The following is a 17,601-nucleotide window of genomic DNA, read 5'->3' as shown; positions in this document are numbered from 1 at the left end:
ATCTGGCAGAGGTAATGATGCCCGAACTGGCAGTTGACAGAAGGATGTTACCCAATCTGGCAGAGGTAATGATGCCCGAACTGGCAGAGGCATGGAAGTGAGCACACAGGGTGATTATAAAAGGCCCCCATCTCACAAAGAAGAGGGTATGTGATTCTTGCGTTTTCTGGTCTTAGAATTCCTCATTTCCCATACCTTCTGAAGAACGCTAACTTGAGCTTCGGAGTGTTCCAACCGGGGTCCTCCCCGGAAGACTTTAAAAAGCCTTCCCTAACCTTTAACTCTCTCTCTCTCTCTCTCTCTCTCTCTCTCAAAGAAACCTTAGCTTCCTTCCATGGCTTCTCCCAGCAACAGCAAGCACAACTTGAATGCTGTAGGGGAACACCCCCAGCCCGCCACTGTGTGCATAGGATAGTCCACCATCCCCTTATCGACGGACGGAATCCCTAGCCTCAACGCACCAAACATGGTGGCGCCTGTGAATGTTCCCCTTCCTCCCCCTGTCAAGACAACCTCTGCCGAACCAACTGCTGTCCCTCTGGCGACTAGCCAAAACTAGTTTGATGACTTGATGCAGTGCATGCGGGCAATGCAAGCCCAAATGCAGCAGTTTCAGCAGCATCAGCTCCAACAGCACCAAGTACTGCACATCTCTCAGTATTACTATCAACAGCAGTTCCCCCAACTGCCTCTGAACCAACCACTATTTCCACCTCAGCACCCCGCTCCGAAGCCGGTTAAGCCCTCCCCTCAGGGTGGACGCCTTCACCGAGGAGAAGCCTCCCAACTTCAGAACCCCTCAAAGAGCCAGGTCTCATCCCCGGGCAGGAGGGAAAGACCGATCACCCCCGCCTCGCAGCTCGCTGGCGGATCGGGAACCTCCTTGCCAGCAAAGTCAGCACCTCGGCACTCCAAGTTTGAGCTACCGCTCAAGTCAGTGGACTACCAACAGTCCAGGCCCATCGAGCTCGGCACTACCGAAGCCAGCAACGCCAATACTAGGCCCTCTAAGCAGCAATGAAGGCGCCGGCGAAGTCGCCGAACTTCCACCCGCATCCTGCCCGAGCTCCGAGGTAAAGAAGAGACAAGCTCGGACGAGGTAAAAGCTGCCCCTATTCTCTCAGTCCCTTCCCCCCTCTCATTAGAACTCCTTGCAGTCCCCATGCCCAGAGATTTCAAACTCCCCTCTCTAGACAAGTATGATGGGTCCTTTGACCCCAACGACACGTTGATGCCTTCCAGTCCCAAATGCACCTGGAAAGGGCCAATGAATCCTGCATGTGTGTGGCCTTCATTACCACCTTTAGGGGGGTGGCCCGCACCTGATACTGGAACCTGGCCCCCGGGTCAATAAGAAGCTGGACCCAGTTTGTGCAGGTCTTCACCGTGCACTTCGTTACCAGCAAGCGGTGCCCCAGAACTGAGGAGAGAATCTTCGGAGTAGTCCAGAGAGAAGGAGAGTCCATTCGGGGCTACATCAAGCGGTTCAATGGCGCATGCTTGCAGATACCGCGACAGGACCCCGCGGTACAGCTCGCGGCAGCTAAGAGAGGAGTGACGCGCAAGGAGTTCAAGTGGCACATAGTAGTTAGCCGGCCCATGACCGTGGCTGAATTCCTCAAGCTCGCAGACAAATTCATGAGAACAGAGGAGGAGATCAACCAAAGGACCAAAAGCGGGATCGAGAAAAGGAAGAGGGAAGGCGAGCCCTCCAACCCAGATGACAGAAGAAGGAAAGACCCAGCTCGGGAGACGAAGCCAAGCCAGCCGTTCCGGGCTCCCTTAGCAGCTCAGACGGACTACACACCCTTAAACGCGAAGCGGGGCGAGATCTTAATGACGATCAAAGATGCCCCATATGTGAAGTGGCCACCTCGTCCGAAGGGAAACCCGAACGAGAGGAATAAAAACTTGTATTGCAGTTTCCATAGGGATCACGGTCATAGCACCAAACATTGTAATAATCTCCGCGACGAGATAGAGGAACTTATCCGTCGCGGATATCTACGAAATTTTGTTCAACACAATAATAATAATAATAGTAACAAGCCAGGTCGGCAGGGAGAGCACAACAAAGAAGCTCCCGAGTCCAGCAGTCGGCCAGTGGAACCACAGAAGCAGCCCTCGGAGGAAAGACCAGTTCGGGGAACAATCCACATGATCATTGGAGGACCGGTCGTGGCAGGGTGCACCTCGGCAGCAGCTCGCGCGTCAACCTGGGAAGCTGCCAGAGAAGAACGAAATCCCTCGAAGCAGCCTAGGACGGAAGACCCTATATTCTTCACCGAAGACGATGCGTGCGGGGTCCACTACCCCCACGACGACGCACTTGTCATAAAGATGAAGATCAATGACTTTGAAATCCGACGGGTACTCATTGACTCCGGCAGTTCGACAGACATCCTCTTTAAAGCGGCCTTCGTCAAGCTCTAGTTCCAAGAGAGTGACTTAAAGCCTGCGAACACCCCGCTGGTCGGCTTGAACGGAGAAGAGGTCAGACCTCTGGAAAATGTCACAGTACCTGTGGAAGTCGGCACGTGGCCTAGCACGGTAAGACTCAGTCACGATTTTCTGGTGGTCGCAACCCCCTCCCTCTACAACGCCATAGTAGGTCGGCCGATCACCCACGCTTTAAAATCTGTGGTGTCCACTTACTATTTGGCCATGAAGTTCCCAACGGACTTCGGCATCTGGGTAGTGCGGGGCGATTAGCTCGAGTCCCGCAAGTGCTACATTGCCGCCCTCAAGGGAAAGGCCAAGATAACCAACGACCTCGAACTGGAGCGACCTACGGAACAGAAGGAGGAGCGAGCTGCACCAACAGAGGAAACTGTTCCCATTTCTGGCTTGGCAAAGGACTCCACCAACTACTTCAGGTCGGAGCATCCCTTGAAGAACCCCTGCGATCCGAACTGGTACGCTTCTTACTCAGTAACTTAGATGTTTTCGCTTGGTCCGCAGTAGAAATGCCCGGCACAGACCCCATGCTCATAACTCACAAGCTCAGTACTGACCTTGTAGTCAGACCCATTAGACAGAAGAAACGCAACTTACCCCCAAAACGCTGGAGGGCGGTCGATGAGGAGGTCGAGAAGCTCCCCGCAGTAGACTTCGTAAGGGAAGTTCATTACCCGAGCTGGGTAGCCAACCCAGTTCTGGTAAAAAAAGGCAAATGGCAAGTGGCGCATGTGCGTCGACTACACCGACCTGAATCGAGCTTGCTCGAAAGATTGCTTCCCCCTCCCCAGGATTGACGCCTAGTGGACGCGACCTCGGGACATGAGTTGCTAAGCTTTCTGGATGCCTACTCAGGCTACAACCAAATTAGGATGGACCCATCCGACGAGGAAAAAACCACCTTCCTAACCGAGTTCGGCCTGTACTGCTACAAGGACATGCCCTTCGGACTGAAAAATGCTGGGGCGACCTTCCAAAGACTCGTGAATAAGCTGTTTCAGCCCTTAATTGGCATGAAGATAGAATGTTATGTAGACGACATGGTAGTTAAGACACAGTTTTCACATGAATTAATACAAGACTTGCACTCTGTCTTCCAAATTCTGTGTCAATTTAGCATGAAACTAAACCCAAACAAGTGTGTCTTCGGTGTCACCTCTGGTAAGTTCCTAGGGCCCATCGTCAACCGGCGCAGTATTGAGGCCAACCCGGACAAAATAAAGGCCATCCTAGAGATGAGACCACCCCAAAAAGTAAAAGAGGTTCAGAGGCTAAATGGCAGGATAGCCGCTCTAAGTCGCTTCATGTCTAAGTCAGCAGACCATTTCCTGCCCTTTTTCAAGGCAATAAAAGGCAAAGGGTTCGAGTGGAACCCGAACTTCCAGCTCGCATTTGACGAGCTCAAGAAATACCTCGCCAGCATCCCGGTGTTGACCCAGCCAGAAGAGGGCGATGTTTTAGAACTATACCTTTCGGCAAACGACGAAGTGGTCAGTTCGGTACTAATAAAGGAAGCAGATCGGGTTCAACGACTCATCTACTATGTTAGTAAGACATTGCAGGGAGCAGAAACGAGATATCCAGAGATAGAAAAGCTGGCCTATGCGTTGGTCATTGCGGCCCGAAAACGCCCGTATTTCCAAGCTCATACCATCACCGTCTTCACCGACAAACCCCTGAGGCAAGTATTACTCAGGCCCGAGGTCTATGGACGATTGACAAAGTAGGCCATCGAACTCAGTGAGTACGACCTCCAGTACAAGCCCCGGACCGCCATCAAAGCCCAAGCCTTGGCGGATTTCGTTGCAGAATGCACGTTCAACTCTGAGGACCTTGGCTCGGTTGAGCACAGGGCTCCCAGTTTGGGTGAGCTCGGTGCTCCCAGGCCGGCTGAGTCCGAGTCCTGTGAGGTCGCACCCAGTTCGGTATCTCTCCTGGTTATGTCAAGCGCGAACTGGGATGAAGAGCCCTGGATCCTTCACGTAGATGGCTCCTCAAACCAGCAAGGCAGCGAAGCTGATGTAGTTCTATGCGGTCCGAGTGGCATGAAACTAGAATGCGCACTACGCTTTGAGTTCGCGGCATCCAACAATGAGGCAGAATACGAGGCGTTGATAGCAAGGCTAGCTCTGGCGCAAGAGGTGAAGGCAAAACACAGTTATCTGCAGCGATTCCCAGCTCGTGGTCAACCAAGTTACAGGGGAATACGAAGCCCACGAGCCGGCTATGATCGCCTACTTGGCAAAGGTAAGAGAGGCACTACTTAGCTTCCAGTCACACTTCATCAAGCAAATCCCGAGGTCAGAGAACACTGAGGCCGACGCCCTGTCCCGACTAGCTAGCACCAATGACAACACCATGAGAACTGTGTACATAGAGGAGTTACCTTGGCCTAGCATTCTCCGGGGGGCAGAGGAGGTTGCTCATGTTGCCCAAGCAGAACCGAGCTGGATTGATCCACTCGCGAGCTTCCTGCTACATGGAACCCTCCCCGCAGAATGCAACGCCGCCAGGAGGGTTGAGCATCAGGCAGCCAAGTACATCATGATAGACGGACGGTTGTACCGAAGATCCTACACGCTCCCCTACCTGCACTGCTTGCGACCTCCCGAAGCCGAGCTCGTACTCTACGACATTCATGAAGGCCTATGTGGCGAACACTTGGGGGGCAGGGTTGTCGCTCAGAAGGCACTACGATAGGGGTACTATTGGCCAACAATAAAAGCAGATGTTGTCGGGCTAATCAAGAAGTGCCAGAAGTGCCAGAAGCACGCAAATATTCACCATCAGCCCGCCGCCGACCTCAAGTACCTCACCAGCCCATGGCCCTTCGCACAATGGGGTATCGACCTACTCGGGCCATTCTTGCCAGCAACAGGAGGAAGCTCCTAGTAGTGGCAGTAGACTACTTCACCAAGTGGGTTGAAGCTGAGACTCGTAACCATCACAGCTCGAAACGTTCAGAACTTCTTCTGGAAGAACATAGTGTGCCGCTTCGGGCTACCTTGGGTGCTGATCTCCGATAACGGAAAGCAGTTCGAAGACAGCTCGAAACGTCCAGAACATCACGTCGGTTGCGCACCCACAAGCAAATGGTCAGGCAGAAGTCACGAACAGAGCTATCCTCCGCGGACTAAAAGCCAGGCTAGACCGAGCTAAAGGGTTATGGGAAGACGAGCTGCCCAACGTCCTATGGGCATACCGAACTACAGAGAAGACCGCCACTAGAGAAACTCCCTTCAACCTCACCTATGGCACGGAGTCAGTCATCCTAGCCGAAATCGAAATCCCCTCACTTTGGTTGGAAGCATACAGCAACAATACGAATAACAACGAGCTACGTACCAACCTCCACCTACTTGACGAGGTAAGGGACCTCGCATACATCAAAACCGCAGCATACCAGTAAAGGGTAGCTCGGTACTACAACGCCAGAGTTAGGAAACAAAACTTTCGCGTCGGCGACCTGGTCCTCCGCAAAATCATGGTACTTGAGCCCGGCGTTGGCAAACTCGGACCGAACTGGGAAGGACCCTATCGAGTGAAGAGAGTACTCGGGGGAGCGTACGAACTCGAGACCCTGGAAGGTAAGCGGATACCCCGGGCATGGAACATCGTCAACTTAAGACGGTTTTACTTATAAGTTAACAAACTAATCTGGCCATGAGCCACTGCCGAGCTAGCAAAAACCTCGGCACCCTAAGGCCCAGAATGCCAAGCTAACAAGGTCCTCGGCACCAAAAGGGGCAAAATACCGAGCCAAAGATGACCTCGGCACATCATCGAAGAAAGCAATCTAGGGCAGAGAACAGATCGGGCACATAGCCTTACTATGTTAACTTGCCTCGGGGCACGTTTAGCAGCTCGGGGCAAATGGAGAATACTTGCTCAACATATTTGAACAGAAAAAATACTTCATTGCTAAATGTTTGCTTTACAGTGTTTAAAAAAAAAACACAAAAAACACAAACGAGTTCACAAGCCCAGAGGTCAATCTTCCTCGCCTTCATAAGGGACTTCAACAACACCCGAAGGACCCGCTTCGTCTTCTGAATCCGCATTGTCATCAGTTGCGGCAGCCATCTCCTCAGTGATGTGTGAGGTGGTTATGGCACTGGTATCGAGGTCGGGGTACGTGTTCCTTATCATCCATCAGCTCAACTTGAAACCCCGTCTGTACGAGCCTACCATCATGTCGTCAAAGTGTGGTGAGGCGATATAATCCTCAACGGCTTTTGCCTTCGCCTCCTCTACAGCCTGAGAAAAGATCTGCGTCTTCTCCCTAATGTCTTCCTAAAGGTACTCGACCTGGTGCTCCAGGTCCAACTTCAGATCGGCCATATGCCTCACCACCATTCCTAAGGCCCCTTTGTCCCTTTGAGACCTCGATAGCTTAGCCTCAGCAGCTTCTGCCCGTCTCAAGCATCTCTTTGCTTGGATCGCCAAGGCGTGGATAGAGGAGTGCACCTACCAGAACGAGGACAAATCAGCTCGGCAAAAAAAAAAAAAAAAAACCACTCCGACTTACCACCATGGCGTGAGTTGCAGCCCGAGCACCTATGAGATTGGTAGGGAGATTGGCCCACTGCGCGACCTCCTCAGGACAAGTGGCGGCCTTGCTTTTTCGGAGAGCGTAGCCCGGCATCAGCACGCTCCCATTCCCACCGTGGCTCTCCGAGATCGAAGGCGCAGCCCGGGCATAGGGAGCCTCTGTCGCCTCCTGAACTGGAGGGGGCACCTCAGGCTCCTCAGGAGGCTCCGTCCTCGGTACCTCGAGCTCTGCCACCCGGGAAGGATCGGCGCGAACTCGCTTAGCAGCTCGCTTCTTCCGCTTCATGCCAGCAAACAAGTTCGCACCTCGAGTCTTGTCTGCCTCCATAACACCTACAAAAAGGAGCTCGGCATCAGAAGACGGGAATAAAAGCAGAAACAAAAGTATCTTTATCTGAGTAAGAAACCTACCCGAACTCAGACCGGCCTGAATGAGTTTATCCTCCGTCAGATAGGCTTCGCATTTTAGCCCAAGTCGGGCCCAGTCCCGGAGGCCCTTCACTGTATCTTCATCTAAAACAACACCGGTAGGAAACGGCCACCTCGTAGCACTCTGAACTATGAAGTAGTCCCGCTTCCTGTTAAACAGTTTTTGTATGCCCTTGGCTTCAATCTGATTTGATGTACTTTTGTTATTTAATGGAAATAAATAAAGTGCATGTTTGATTCATGTTGTTTGGTTTAATTCTGTGTAAAACCCTAAAACTGGACATTTATAGAGACTCGTGTTAGTTTTAAATGTTCACAGCTGTTGGATAAGTCTGGGGAGATTTATCCTACCAAGGCTGATACTGGTGTGCCACCAAGTGTTGGGATGGCCTGTCTCAGCCACCAGGGTAAGACCCGAGGCACATGCAGTATGGGATTACTTGAATCCTTGAACCGGACCAGATTTCCAGTATTGCCCTGGACCTTGGAGATAGATGGGCAAAACTGGAAAGTTACACCTGACCCCTAGACTCGATTATGACACTTCACTAGGTGTTGGATCAGGCTGCCTTTGATATGCCAATCAGCGAGATCCTTAGCGGGGATCAAAACCTGGGTATGTTGGGGCAGTTTGAGAAATCATCTGAGTGGGTGATCATAGTGACAGAATCAGCCACTTTGTCGGACAAAGGGTAATGATCGGGAATGCACTCTCTCTGATGGAAACCAAACTGCCGGCAGTTGATTTCAATCGTTGGAATTTTGTTTTGCAAAAATTAATATATTTATATATTTATGTACGGTTTCAAATTGTTTGCAAATGGTTTTAATTCCCGGGATCCATGTGAGAGGAGAGTGCGGCACTGTTCCTTGCAGCCGAGGGAGAGGTCCTCTCTTGTCGGGCAGTGCTTGATCATTAAGGGCTGAGGGGTTAAGTGTAAGACCATTGAGGATAATACCTGATGGGCTAATCTTGCACCTGCCCACAGTCCCTGGGTTTTTATAAGATGGCTTGGCCCAGGGACCACTTAATGTAAGTGTTGGGCCCATAGGGTCCATATGATGGACTCAAGGGGTTCATTGAGTTTTTCAGTGAATTCGGCTGGGCCAAACCCATGTGGCTGGTTGTAGATCAATGCTTGGGTTCCACGCCATACAAAGAAGCCCAACTGGGCAGCAGATTGGAAAGTAATTAGACACTGAACACTTAATGGGCCAGAAGCCCATTTCGAGGTGGGCTGATATGATCACCCAACCTTGGGGCGAATCTGAGATTAATGTTAGTAAAAGGATTGGGCCTTTAGCCTTATCCACTCTTGGAGACCAAATTCAAATTAGATTTGAATCTGGTAACCTTCTGATAAGATCAGGAGTAAGCTAACTTTATCTGCAGATAGGATTAAGATTATCCCCTATCCAAATACTGATTTGGATTGGGATAACTCCTAATTAGGAGGTTTCTTAATCAAGAAGAAAGGAGGAGAAACCCCAACCAAGAAAGAGAAATATCAGATTTCGATCCACCTTGAAGAGATATAGGATATCTCCTGCGAATTGAGATAGGATCTCATTCATACTCCAGAAAAGGAAGAAGAAGCAGTTCAGCCCTTTTTCGCCCCTGGAGTTCTCCTCCTGCCGCCGCCATCTGCCCTTCCAAGATTTGATCTTTGCAGAAAAAGAAAGTCAAGAAATTTGTTCTTGACATTAGTCTTGCAACAAAGACTAAAAGGATTCAGTGTTTAGTGTTTCCAGAGGATTCTTGTGAAGGATCCAGTGTGTAGGACGCACCCTACTGGTTCTGTTCCATCCACAGCTGTGTCATCTTCAGCAGGAACGGATCTTGGAGCATTCTTTGGGCGTGAACACCAACTTTGGGAGATACTGCTTCTCCGGATCAGGTATATTCCTCCCATTTGTCTTTTGGTACAGATCTGGTTTGATTATGGTTCAAGTAGGATCCTTGAATATTGTATTCTAAATTTAGGGAATATGATTCCCAGTTGGGAGAAGGTAGGAAATTTTTTGAAATTCGCCCACCCATTCCGCAACCTTTATGGCATCCATTAGATGGATCCTACCATTCTTTCACTTCCACGCCGGGACCTTGTTTGGGAGATCGGGTAAGAGCTTGAAGCTCGGGCGAGGTGACAAGTAGTACGCCCTCCTACTCCCGGGTAGGGAACCCGCTTGTTTCTTAAGCATGAGAATAGCGGAAAAAATTTCTAAGTCCAAAGGAAGGCAGTGCTCACAGCAAAGGGAGATGGTCCCGACAAGGTTGCGGATAGAGTTTGGGTGAAGCTGACCTATAGTGACGCCGAAGTGGTTCATAACCTCGACGATTAGGGGATGGAAGGGAAGGCGCAGCTCGGCAACAAGCTGCTTCCGAAATATCATGATCTCATCCGGACCGTGCTCCCAAGGAAAGTCGCCCGAGGGTAAAAAGTAAGTATACTCCCCGGGCAGGTTGTACTCTTCCTCGAGCTCTACCTCGGGCCCCGCCTCGGACTCACTAAGGCCATCGGGGGCAGCAGCTCGGTTCGTAGAACCAGCGTCTGACCCCCCCAGAGGGCTATCTGTGCTACTAAAACTAGACATCAAAAACAAAGAAGGCTGAGGACTCACCAAGCAAAGCTACCGAAACTACGGACGAGTGACCGAACTACGGACGAGTGACGCGAGCTCAAGGAACAAACGCTGAAGGATAACAGAGGAAAGTGATTGGGGGTCCCCCCACTATTTAAAGCCATTGTACCCGCGCATCAACGGCCAAGATCGAAACCATCCAACGGCTCCCCGCAAAGTCAGCTGCACACTCCCTGATCGAAAGACACTTTGGCGCGCGCGTTCAAAATTTTAAAAATTTGAAAATCGTTGGCGCGCGTGAGCCACACGCAGCCCGGGTTTGACCCCTGGTCAAGCCAACCCAACCCTAGTTGAGCCAAGAACACAAGCAGACTGGACTAGAAAAGCTCCTGATCAAGGCCAAAGTATCCCGAGGCAAAACCACCTGTCATCCCGTGAACTCCCCACATCGGGTCATGACCCTCGAGCACGTGGAAGCAACCGAGAGCGACCTAGCCGAAACGCCAGCTCGGCACGGCAGCAGGCCCACAACTCGAGCTCCATCGAAGGAACCTGCAACCCGAGCTCTGAAGTAAAGAGTCGAGCTCCCTCGGAGGAACCTGCGACCCGAGCTCCGAACTAAAGAGTCGAGCTCCCTCGAAGGAACCTACAAACCGAGCTCCGAACTAGAGTCCCAAGCTCTCCCTTCGAGGTCCTGAGCCTTATAAGAAGCACCAAAGGCAAAAAACCCGAACTACCCACCTAGGGGCAGTTCGGGCCATACTCCTATCCGAACTCGAGACTTCACATTAAAAGACCACTTTGGCTCCAAATCGCCTGACTGAGCAACCGTACCTAATGCCCAGGTGATCGTACACGGAGGCAACGCACCTGATCGATCAGAGGACTGACACATGACAGCCGCCATCCAACGGCCACCTGCCACCGCCATCCCAGACGGACAGAGGCGGCCCTGGCAACTGGCAGTGGAGGTTATGACACCCAAACTGGCAACTGGCAATGGAGGTTATGACACCCGAACTAGCAACTAGCAGTGGAGGTTATGACACCCGAACTGGCAGTTGACAGAAGGAAGTGACCCGATCTGGCAGAGGTAATAATGCCCGAACTGGCAAAGGCATGGAAGTGAGCACACAAGGTGATTATAAAAGGCCCCCATCTCACAAACAAGAGGGTATGTGACTCTTGCATTTTCTGGTCTTAGAATTCCTCATTTCCCTTGCCTTCTAAAGAACACTAACTTGAGCTTTGGAGTGTTCCAACCGGGTTCCTCCCCGGAAGCCTCCATTTTCTTCCTTGTTTCAGGCACCTCCGATCTCTTCAGAAGCGAGGTAACCGGCAGCTAGGACAGACCGGATCGCGCATCATCAATAGTTTATTCAAAAACAATTGGCAAGTGCAAAAAAAACAAGTAACTAAAGTTAGTTTTCCCCTGCTGTGGTAGTTTGCTGTCTTTTGTTTTCTTGGGTAATTTTCTTTTTTCTTTGTTAGCAATCTGGTTTTAGTATCTTATTTCTATGTTTCTTTTGTTTGTTATCATGTATGTGATTGTAACTGAAGTTCATGCAATTCTCTCTATGGTATCGGCTAAAACTTGGATCTCGGGATATAGGATGTATACATTTAGGGCCCATCATTTACCACCCATTCCATGTTTCAGGCATCAGAGACCACTATGAATGTTTACCACCTAGTAGATGATCCAACATTCTTTTCAATTTCTGCTGCCCTTTATATTACATTATGTAGTGACTGCATGAATTTCTTCATTTAGACTGACAAAAATCTGCAAATCAAACTGTAACTAGTTCCATTTTAAACATTTGCTAAACCAAAAACCTCAACTTTGTGCTGACCATGGCCACTGAAAATGTAGCTTTCAGAAGCACCGGATTGGAGGTTCATAAGAGGAAAATGGGATCAAATTGCCTTTCTGTTTGGTCTTGATGATCACTGGGGTCCATTGTCAATGTCTGAAGAGGTAGGTCCTATATTTCAGTCAACTTCTTGTGTACAGAGATGGGATTTATGAAGTTGAAAAGGTTGTTAGGGTGTTACTTTATTTGCTTTCTTGTTTGCATTTGCATGGTTGAGTAGAAGATATGGTTGCATCTTGGTTTCTTTCTCAAGGAGGGTCTATAATGTTGTTAAACATCCAGGGACTATGATGTAATTCTGTGAGTGTAGGGCCATATGCAATTCTTGAATTGTTATGTCTTCGACTTATTTAAGCTAACATATTGGTTATTTTATACCCTTTTGGGAGGGATGAAGCACAGGCTTCTGAAAATATAAACCACACACACACACACACGAACTTTCCAATAGGTTACATTCTTTTGGATAAAAAAGTATCTCATATTTTATCAACTAGTTGGATGAATGTTGGGTTACTGAATAAATATTGGTAATCTGAACATGGTGGAAGTTATATTTTCAATATATATGACAGCTAAAGTATGGTCTTGGGGTTATTATAATTTATTTGACTATTTGCAATAACTGCAATAAATTTTCATTTTTCTTGTGAATGTAATAGAAAAATTTTATATTATATAAATTCTATTTGTTAGAGCACTATTAAATTTTGACTTGTGCACCACAGCGTAGGTAAATTTGATCAAGTCCTGAGCACAAGCTTTAACAGCATATAGCTGTGTCAAACCAAGTTCATCTTCTGTTATTTCCTTTTGTTTCACGGTCTTCATTTTGAGTGTTCCGCTCATTTTTCAATTGCATTTGCAGATTACCAAGCAGGTCCCAGACGTAGCTTTAACAATAGAACGGGAAGGCCACACTCATGCTTTCTGTTGCAGTGAGGCTGGATCATTATGGGTTGCTTATCATGTAGTAAGCTTAATAAATCGTCAAATTCTAATTGCAAGCCAGTAAGGTTAGATTCCTGGCATATGACCAGAAGAGAGATTTCTTTCATTAGCATAAGATGCTATATCTAGTAATTGGTCATGTGACTCATGCCTAATTCCTTTGGTGTCATGACGCATGCAAATACCATGGACACATTTCTGTGATGCTGTTGATGCGGAGATCTTTGGTGGACAGGACTCATAGAAGGCATATTTCAGTAGCTTACAATTAGTTTACTATTGCTCTAGGGCATGCATGCACCACTTCGTAATTAAGGGTTACCATTGAAAATCTTGAAATTGAAAAGAAAACACCTAATGACTAATGTCAAAGAAAGAAAAGGGGAGTTTGTATTTCTTATCTGGAACAGAAAAATGTGACTTTATTGTTCTGAAATCTTGACATACACCCATATGCAAAACATGACAGCCCAAGGTTTACCATATACCAGTCTTATGTGACAAATTTACCATTTGTTTATATATCTTTCATTATTCTCCTGTTATCATGTATTACGTAGTTATGATAGTGGCCATGGAAATTCACGTATATTGTTGCCATGTTTATCAGGTCAACCAAAACTGCTTTCATTTTCAATTTCTGGGTGTACCCTCTGTATTTTTTTTTTTATTTAGGAAAGATAATATGGTACACCTTAGCACCATACTGTACTTGGTACTTCTTCCCCCATATGTAGCTCTAGATTACCTATCCTCATTAATTTAAACCACACAATTAGTGCATCACCTGAATCCACTATAATCCAAAATTTGTACCATTTTATTGGTCATAAGTCATGACTGTTTCTGTTCAATCCGTGTGCACTCCTGTTTTTTCCTTTATTTTTTTCCTGGACAACAGTTCATGGACCAACGTCTCCTAAGAGTCTGAAAACTGATTTAAGGGGTCTGAATTGGAGGCTTCATTGACTGTTTGTCGAGCTGTCGGTGGAGGCTGGGCAAGGATACATTATGTATGAAACATGGTGGTGAAAAGGTAATTAGCAGAAAGCCAGAAACATTTTGTTCTTGGGGGGAGTTTCTTTTCTTTCAAGTATCAAGAAAGAAGAAAGAACAGAGTTGCTTAATTATGATTATTTGATTATTGGAACAGTAGAGTTTACATTGGATGGCATCAGCAATGGTGATAATAACTAAAATATTCTCTCAAATTAGAAAGTTTAAAAAGAAAAATCCAACAATGCCAGCAGACAGACGATATATATTACTGCCAGAAGATTGGTGGGGCCGTGGGGGCACTGGACTGTATTGTCCCGTGACTCGCAATTTCTGGCCCATCTTATGTTGTGAACCAAAGCAATCACTTAATAAAGACACTAATATCTACTAAACAATTCGCCCTCTGTACTGGAAAACTGTGTGGTGGAATGTATGATCTCGGGCTTATGCTTAGTTTAATAATACAAGATTTTCCGGTGTTTAATACCTCCAGCTTATATGTACTTAATATAGAACTCGGGCTAATTTAGTTTAATTACTTGATGAGTCAACACTCAGCCTTTGATTCGATTTGCCTCATCTGAAAGACACAGGAATCTTCTAAATGGTTTATTAGCAAACCCCTAATGACGCTGAGGGTCTGAGACCAAGAAAAAACAAGTTTAAGCAACGCTTGGTATGAGTTTGAGCTACATTGACTTTTTACAGTCTTACTGCATCAAATCTTTTCCTTTTTTTTCTCAGGTTTTTTCTGTAATAAGTCTCTGGCGAGTTTAGATTTGAACTACACTGCCAAACATCACCTAACAAACGAAAACCCAGACAAATCTATCCCAAATTCATTCGTTGGTAACATCTAATTATTCATTTTGCCAATCCGAGTTGGGCAGCAAGTTGTTGCTTGTTTGTATCTTTCCTTCTCTTTGTTGTTGGAAAAGGGGAATGTTGATGTTGATTTTCTTGTCCTCAAACGATGGGTTCTGGCCTTCTGGGTATTTTTTCAAACAATACAAGTTTTGGTTTTTCTCAAAGCAATTGAGGATTGAGAGCTGGTAATAAAAAATTAAGGCTATGATTCCAAATTGTACTTAATATGACATTATTTTGATTCTCACCAGATATGTTGTCTTGTTAGAGTACTGTGGTTGTCCCTATCCGAGATGTTTGAAAAGTTGTCTTTGGATTTCAAATTTAACAGAAGGGTTTCTCGGACAAGTTGCCAAGTAAAGTGATTTTTGGACATCTAGAGAATCTTAAGGAAAGCCTAAGTTAGATGCAGCCCAAGAGGGGTCCACATGCTTTGCCAAATCACTCTCCTAAATATTGTAAGTTTCTAGCAATACATGTTTCATAAGAAATGCGTTCTTTTCTGCTCATTTCCCCAAAAGCAAATTGAGATTTTGAACCTTCACAACTTGTTCTTCCAAATTCCAATAGTGGGAACACAAACGACATTCATTCAATACTGATACATGGCCAATCCTAAGGGTCGTCCCTCTTCAGTCTGAGGAATGACTTTGGCTCACTGGCTGTTTAGGAAAAAAAGCCTGGGTTGTTTGTGAGCTTCCTGTATATGACACGTTACTCCATTCAGTTGCTTGCTTGTCTTTTTGGCCAAAAGATTATTGATTGGAAAGATCAATTTTACTTCACACCCATGAGAAATTGATAACGTGTCATGCATGGGAAGCTTCCAAACAGCCGAAGTTTTCCTCCAATTTGATGATCATGAACCATTGCACCCACAAAAGCCCATCCATGTGGCCTGGCCCAAAAAAGTAGAGTAGGGATGGAAGACGGAAGGGGGGGGATTAGATGAGCTTCTTTTTCAAATTCTTTCAAGTGGTTCCACCAGAAGGAACAGAAGAGGGAGATTGTTGGGTAAATAGGACCTAGGTGTGGGATCTCTGTCAATCCCTCCCTCCAAGTGGCAGGGCTCCAGGGCCGTGGTGCTCATACATCACAGCAAGGATATGGATGAGGATTGACCAGCAACCCAGAAAACCCATTTCCCCAGACGTGCCGAAATAAACTTGTAAGTAAAAGAAGGAATAAAGGAAGGGAGAATAGTCAAAGATAATATGAATGGCTCAGGTGTGAAATATTGGTCCCAGATGCCAAATCTAGCGGCGAGTTTTTTGCTGCTCAGATCCCAAGATCATTCTGATGTATGAAATCTCAAAAATTTTCCCTAACTTCTACGAAAATAGTAAGACTAGTTTACTCAATATAAAACTATAATAAAAGCTTGTCAGGATGGCCCGCCCGATGTGACCCTCACATGCTCAATTTATGTAGTAGCCTCAGCCTCGGTCAATATCCCCCATAAAATCTTCCTTACACTCGACGGCAGAAGGGCGAGAGAAGGACTCAAGTCCCTAACCAGCAGACTGATTCGCTTCTCGTCTCAACAACTCTCTCTGCCTCTCTGTTTCTCCCTGCCTGTCTCCCCTCGAGGCACTGGGTGGCGCTGTACAATGTCTTCTTCACACAGAAAAGGCCTCAGCCGGAACACAGTTGCAGTGGACGTAAGTTGTGGGTGTCGAAGGCCAAAGCTCTCCGATATATTCAGCCCCAGAACAAAGAGCAAGGCTTCAGCATACCACAAGTCTGATCTCTATGGCTCCTCCTCGAGCTCCTGGGATAGAGGTGGCTTCTCGGTCGACGAAGACGACACGACCACTACATTCTCTCCCAACATGGACACGTCTCCAACCCATTCTGAGGAAGAAGAATATGATCTGAAGAACTCAAAGATGGTTACTGGGTTCGGGAGAATTGGCGAGAGCGTGGCTGTGGTGAAGGATTCCAATGACCCATATCTTGATTTCCGGCGTTCCATGCTTCAAATGATCTTAGAGAACGAAATTTACGCCCGGGAGGATCTTCGGGACCTCCTCGACTGCTTCCTACAGCTGAATTCTCCCTACCACCATGAGATCATCGTCAGAGCCTTCACAGAGATCTGGGACGGGTTCCTGGCTGTGAGAGCAGGTGCAAGCGCAATGAAGCCGGTGGCTCGACGGATGTCACGTGAGTTCTAGGTGTAACACGTGGGAAATCACGTGAGATGATGGGGGCACAGGTAGAAATGAGAAATCTCATTTAGATATGCTGAGATTTGGTCGGGTCAGAAAAGAGAAAAAAAACCAGGCAGACAGGTGGATTTTGGGAAGTAAGTGGGCATGGTGGGAAAGCAAAGACATTGGGATTTGAATAGAATAATGGTGATGGTGATGCTAAGTAGTGAAAGGGTAGAGACATGGGTTTAATGAGTTTTAATGGAAGCAGTGATTGTTTTCTGTGACCTTCTGTACATTTTCCAAATTCCAACAATTAACATTTACTGCATTATTTTGTATTCCTACGCATCTTGACGATATATGAGATTTTAGCTACCATTTACTGTTCTTTTGTTTAATGCCTTGCTGCATTTATCATGATGACCTTTGAGACTTTGGATCACAAAGATCTCTTTCTCTCTGCACTATATAGATTTGATGTGTTGTCATTTCTAGAGATTATAGCCTTGCTGGTCTGACAAAATTTAATGTGCATTTGATGAGTTTACTTTGATTTAGAAGACAAGTTAATTACTAAAGAAGTGTGACTTTGGGAGAAGTTTGTGAATCCCAGTAGTCATTTATGGGTTTGTGTTGATGGTGGGGAGTTAAATTAATGAGAATTTTCATCTTGGGTGATGTGAGGTCAAGCTTTTAGTAAAGAGAGGAGTGAAAAGCTTTATCCATACAAT

General features: G+C 47.0%; 2 protein-coding genes across 5 annotated transcripts in view; both read left to right on the top strand.

Moving 5' to 3' along the window:
* Positions 1 to 13,393, top strand: part of LOC148847546 (alpha/beta-Hydrolases superfamily protein) — a 102,119-nt gene extending 88,726 nt beyond the window's left edge. For all 4 annotated transcript variants that reach the window (XM_088948908.1, XM_088948910.1, XM_088948911.1 and 1 more), the window contains 2 exons: positions 11,897 to 12,001; positions 12,766 to 13,393. In XM_088948908.1, the coding sequence (XP_088805034.1) occupies positions 11,897 to 12,001; positions 12,766 to 12,912 (252 nt within the window). In that variant the 3' untranslated portion in view covers positions 12,913 to 13,393. The remainder of the gene's footprint in view (positions 1 to 11,896; positions 12,002 to 12,765) is intronic.
* Positions 13,394 to 16,111: 2,718 nt separating this feature from the next.
* LOC148847545 (uncharacterized) lies at positions 16,112 to 17,268 on the top strand. The gene has a single exon (XM_088948907.1). The coding sequence runs from the start codon at positions 16,325 to 16,327 to the stop codon at positions 16,889 to 16,891; it is 567 nt and encodes a 188-aa protein (XP_088805033.1). The 5' UTR covers positions 16,112 to 16,324; the 3' UTR covers positions 16,892 to 17,268.
* The last annotated feature ends 333 nt before the right edge of the window (positions 17,269 to 17,601 follow it).

This window comes from Nelumbo lutea, chromosome 6 (genome assembly GCF_056320005.1).
Source record: "Nelumbo lutea isolate HS-2025 chromosome 6, American lotus-T2T, whole genome shotgun sequence".
NCBI classification, from domain to species: Eukaryota; Viridiplantae; Streptophyta; class Magnoliopsida; order Proteales; family Nelumbonaceae; genus Nelumbo; species Nelumbo lutea.
Note: the sequence above shows the minus strand (reverse complement) of the source record. Positions and strands in the feature narration are given on the sequence as shown.

Coding starts and splice junctions, on each gene's coding strand:
- LOC148847545 (XM_088948907.1), top strand. CDS start 16,325: ATGTCTTCTTCACACAGAAAAGGCCTCAGCCGGAACACAGTTGCAGTG.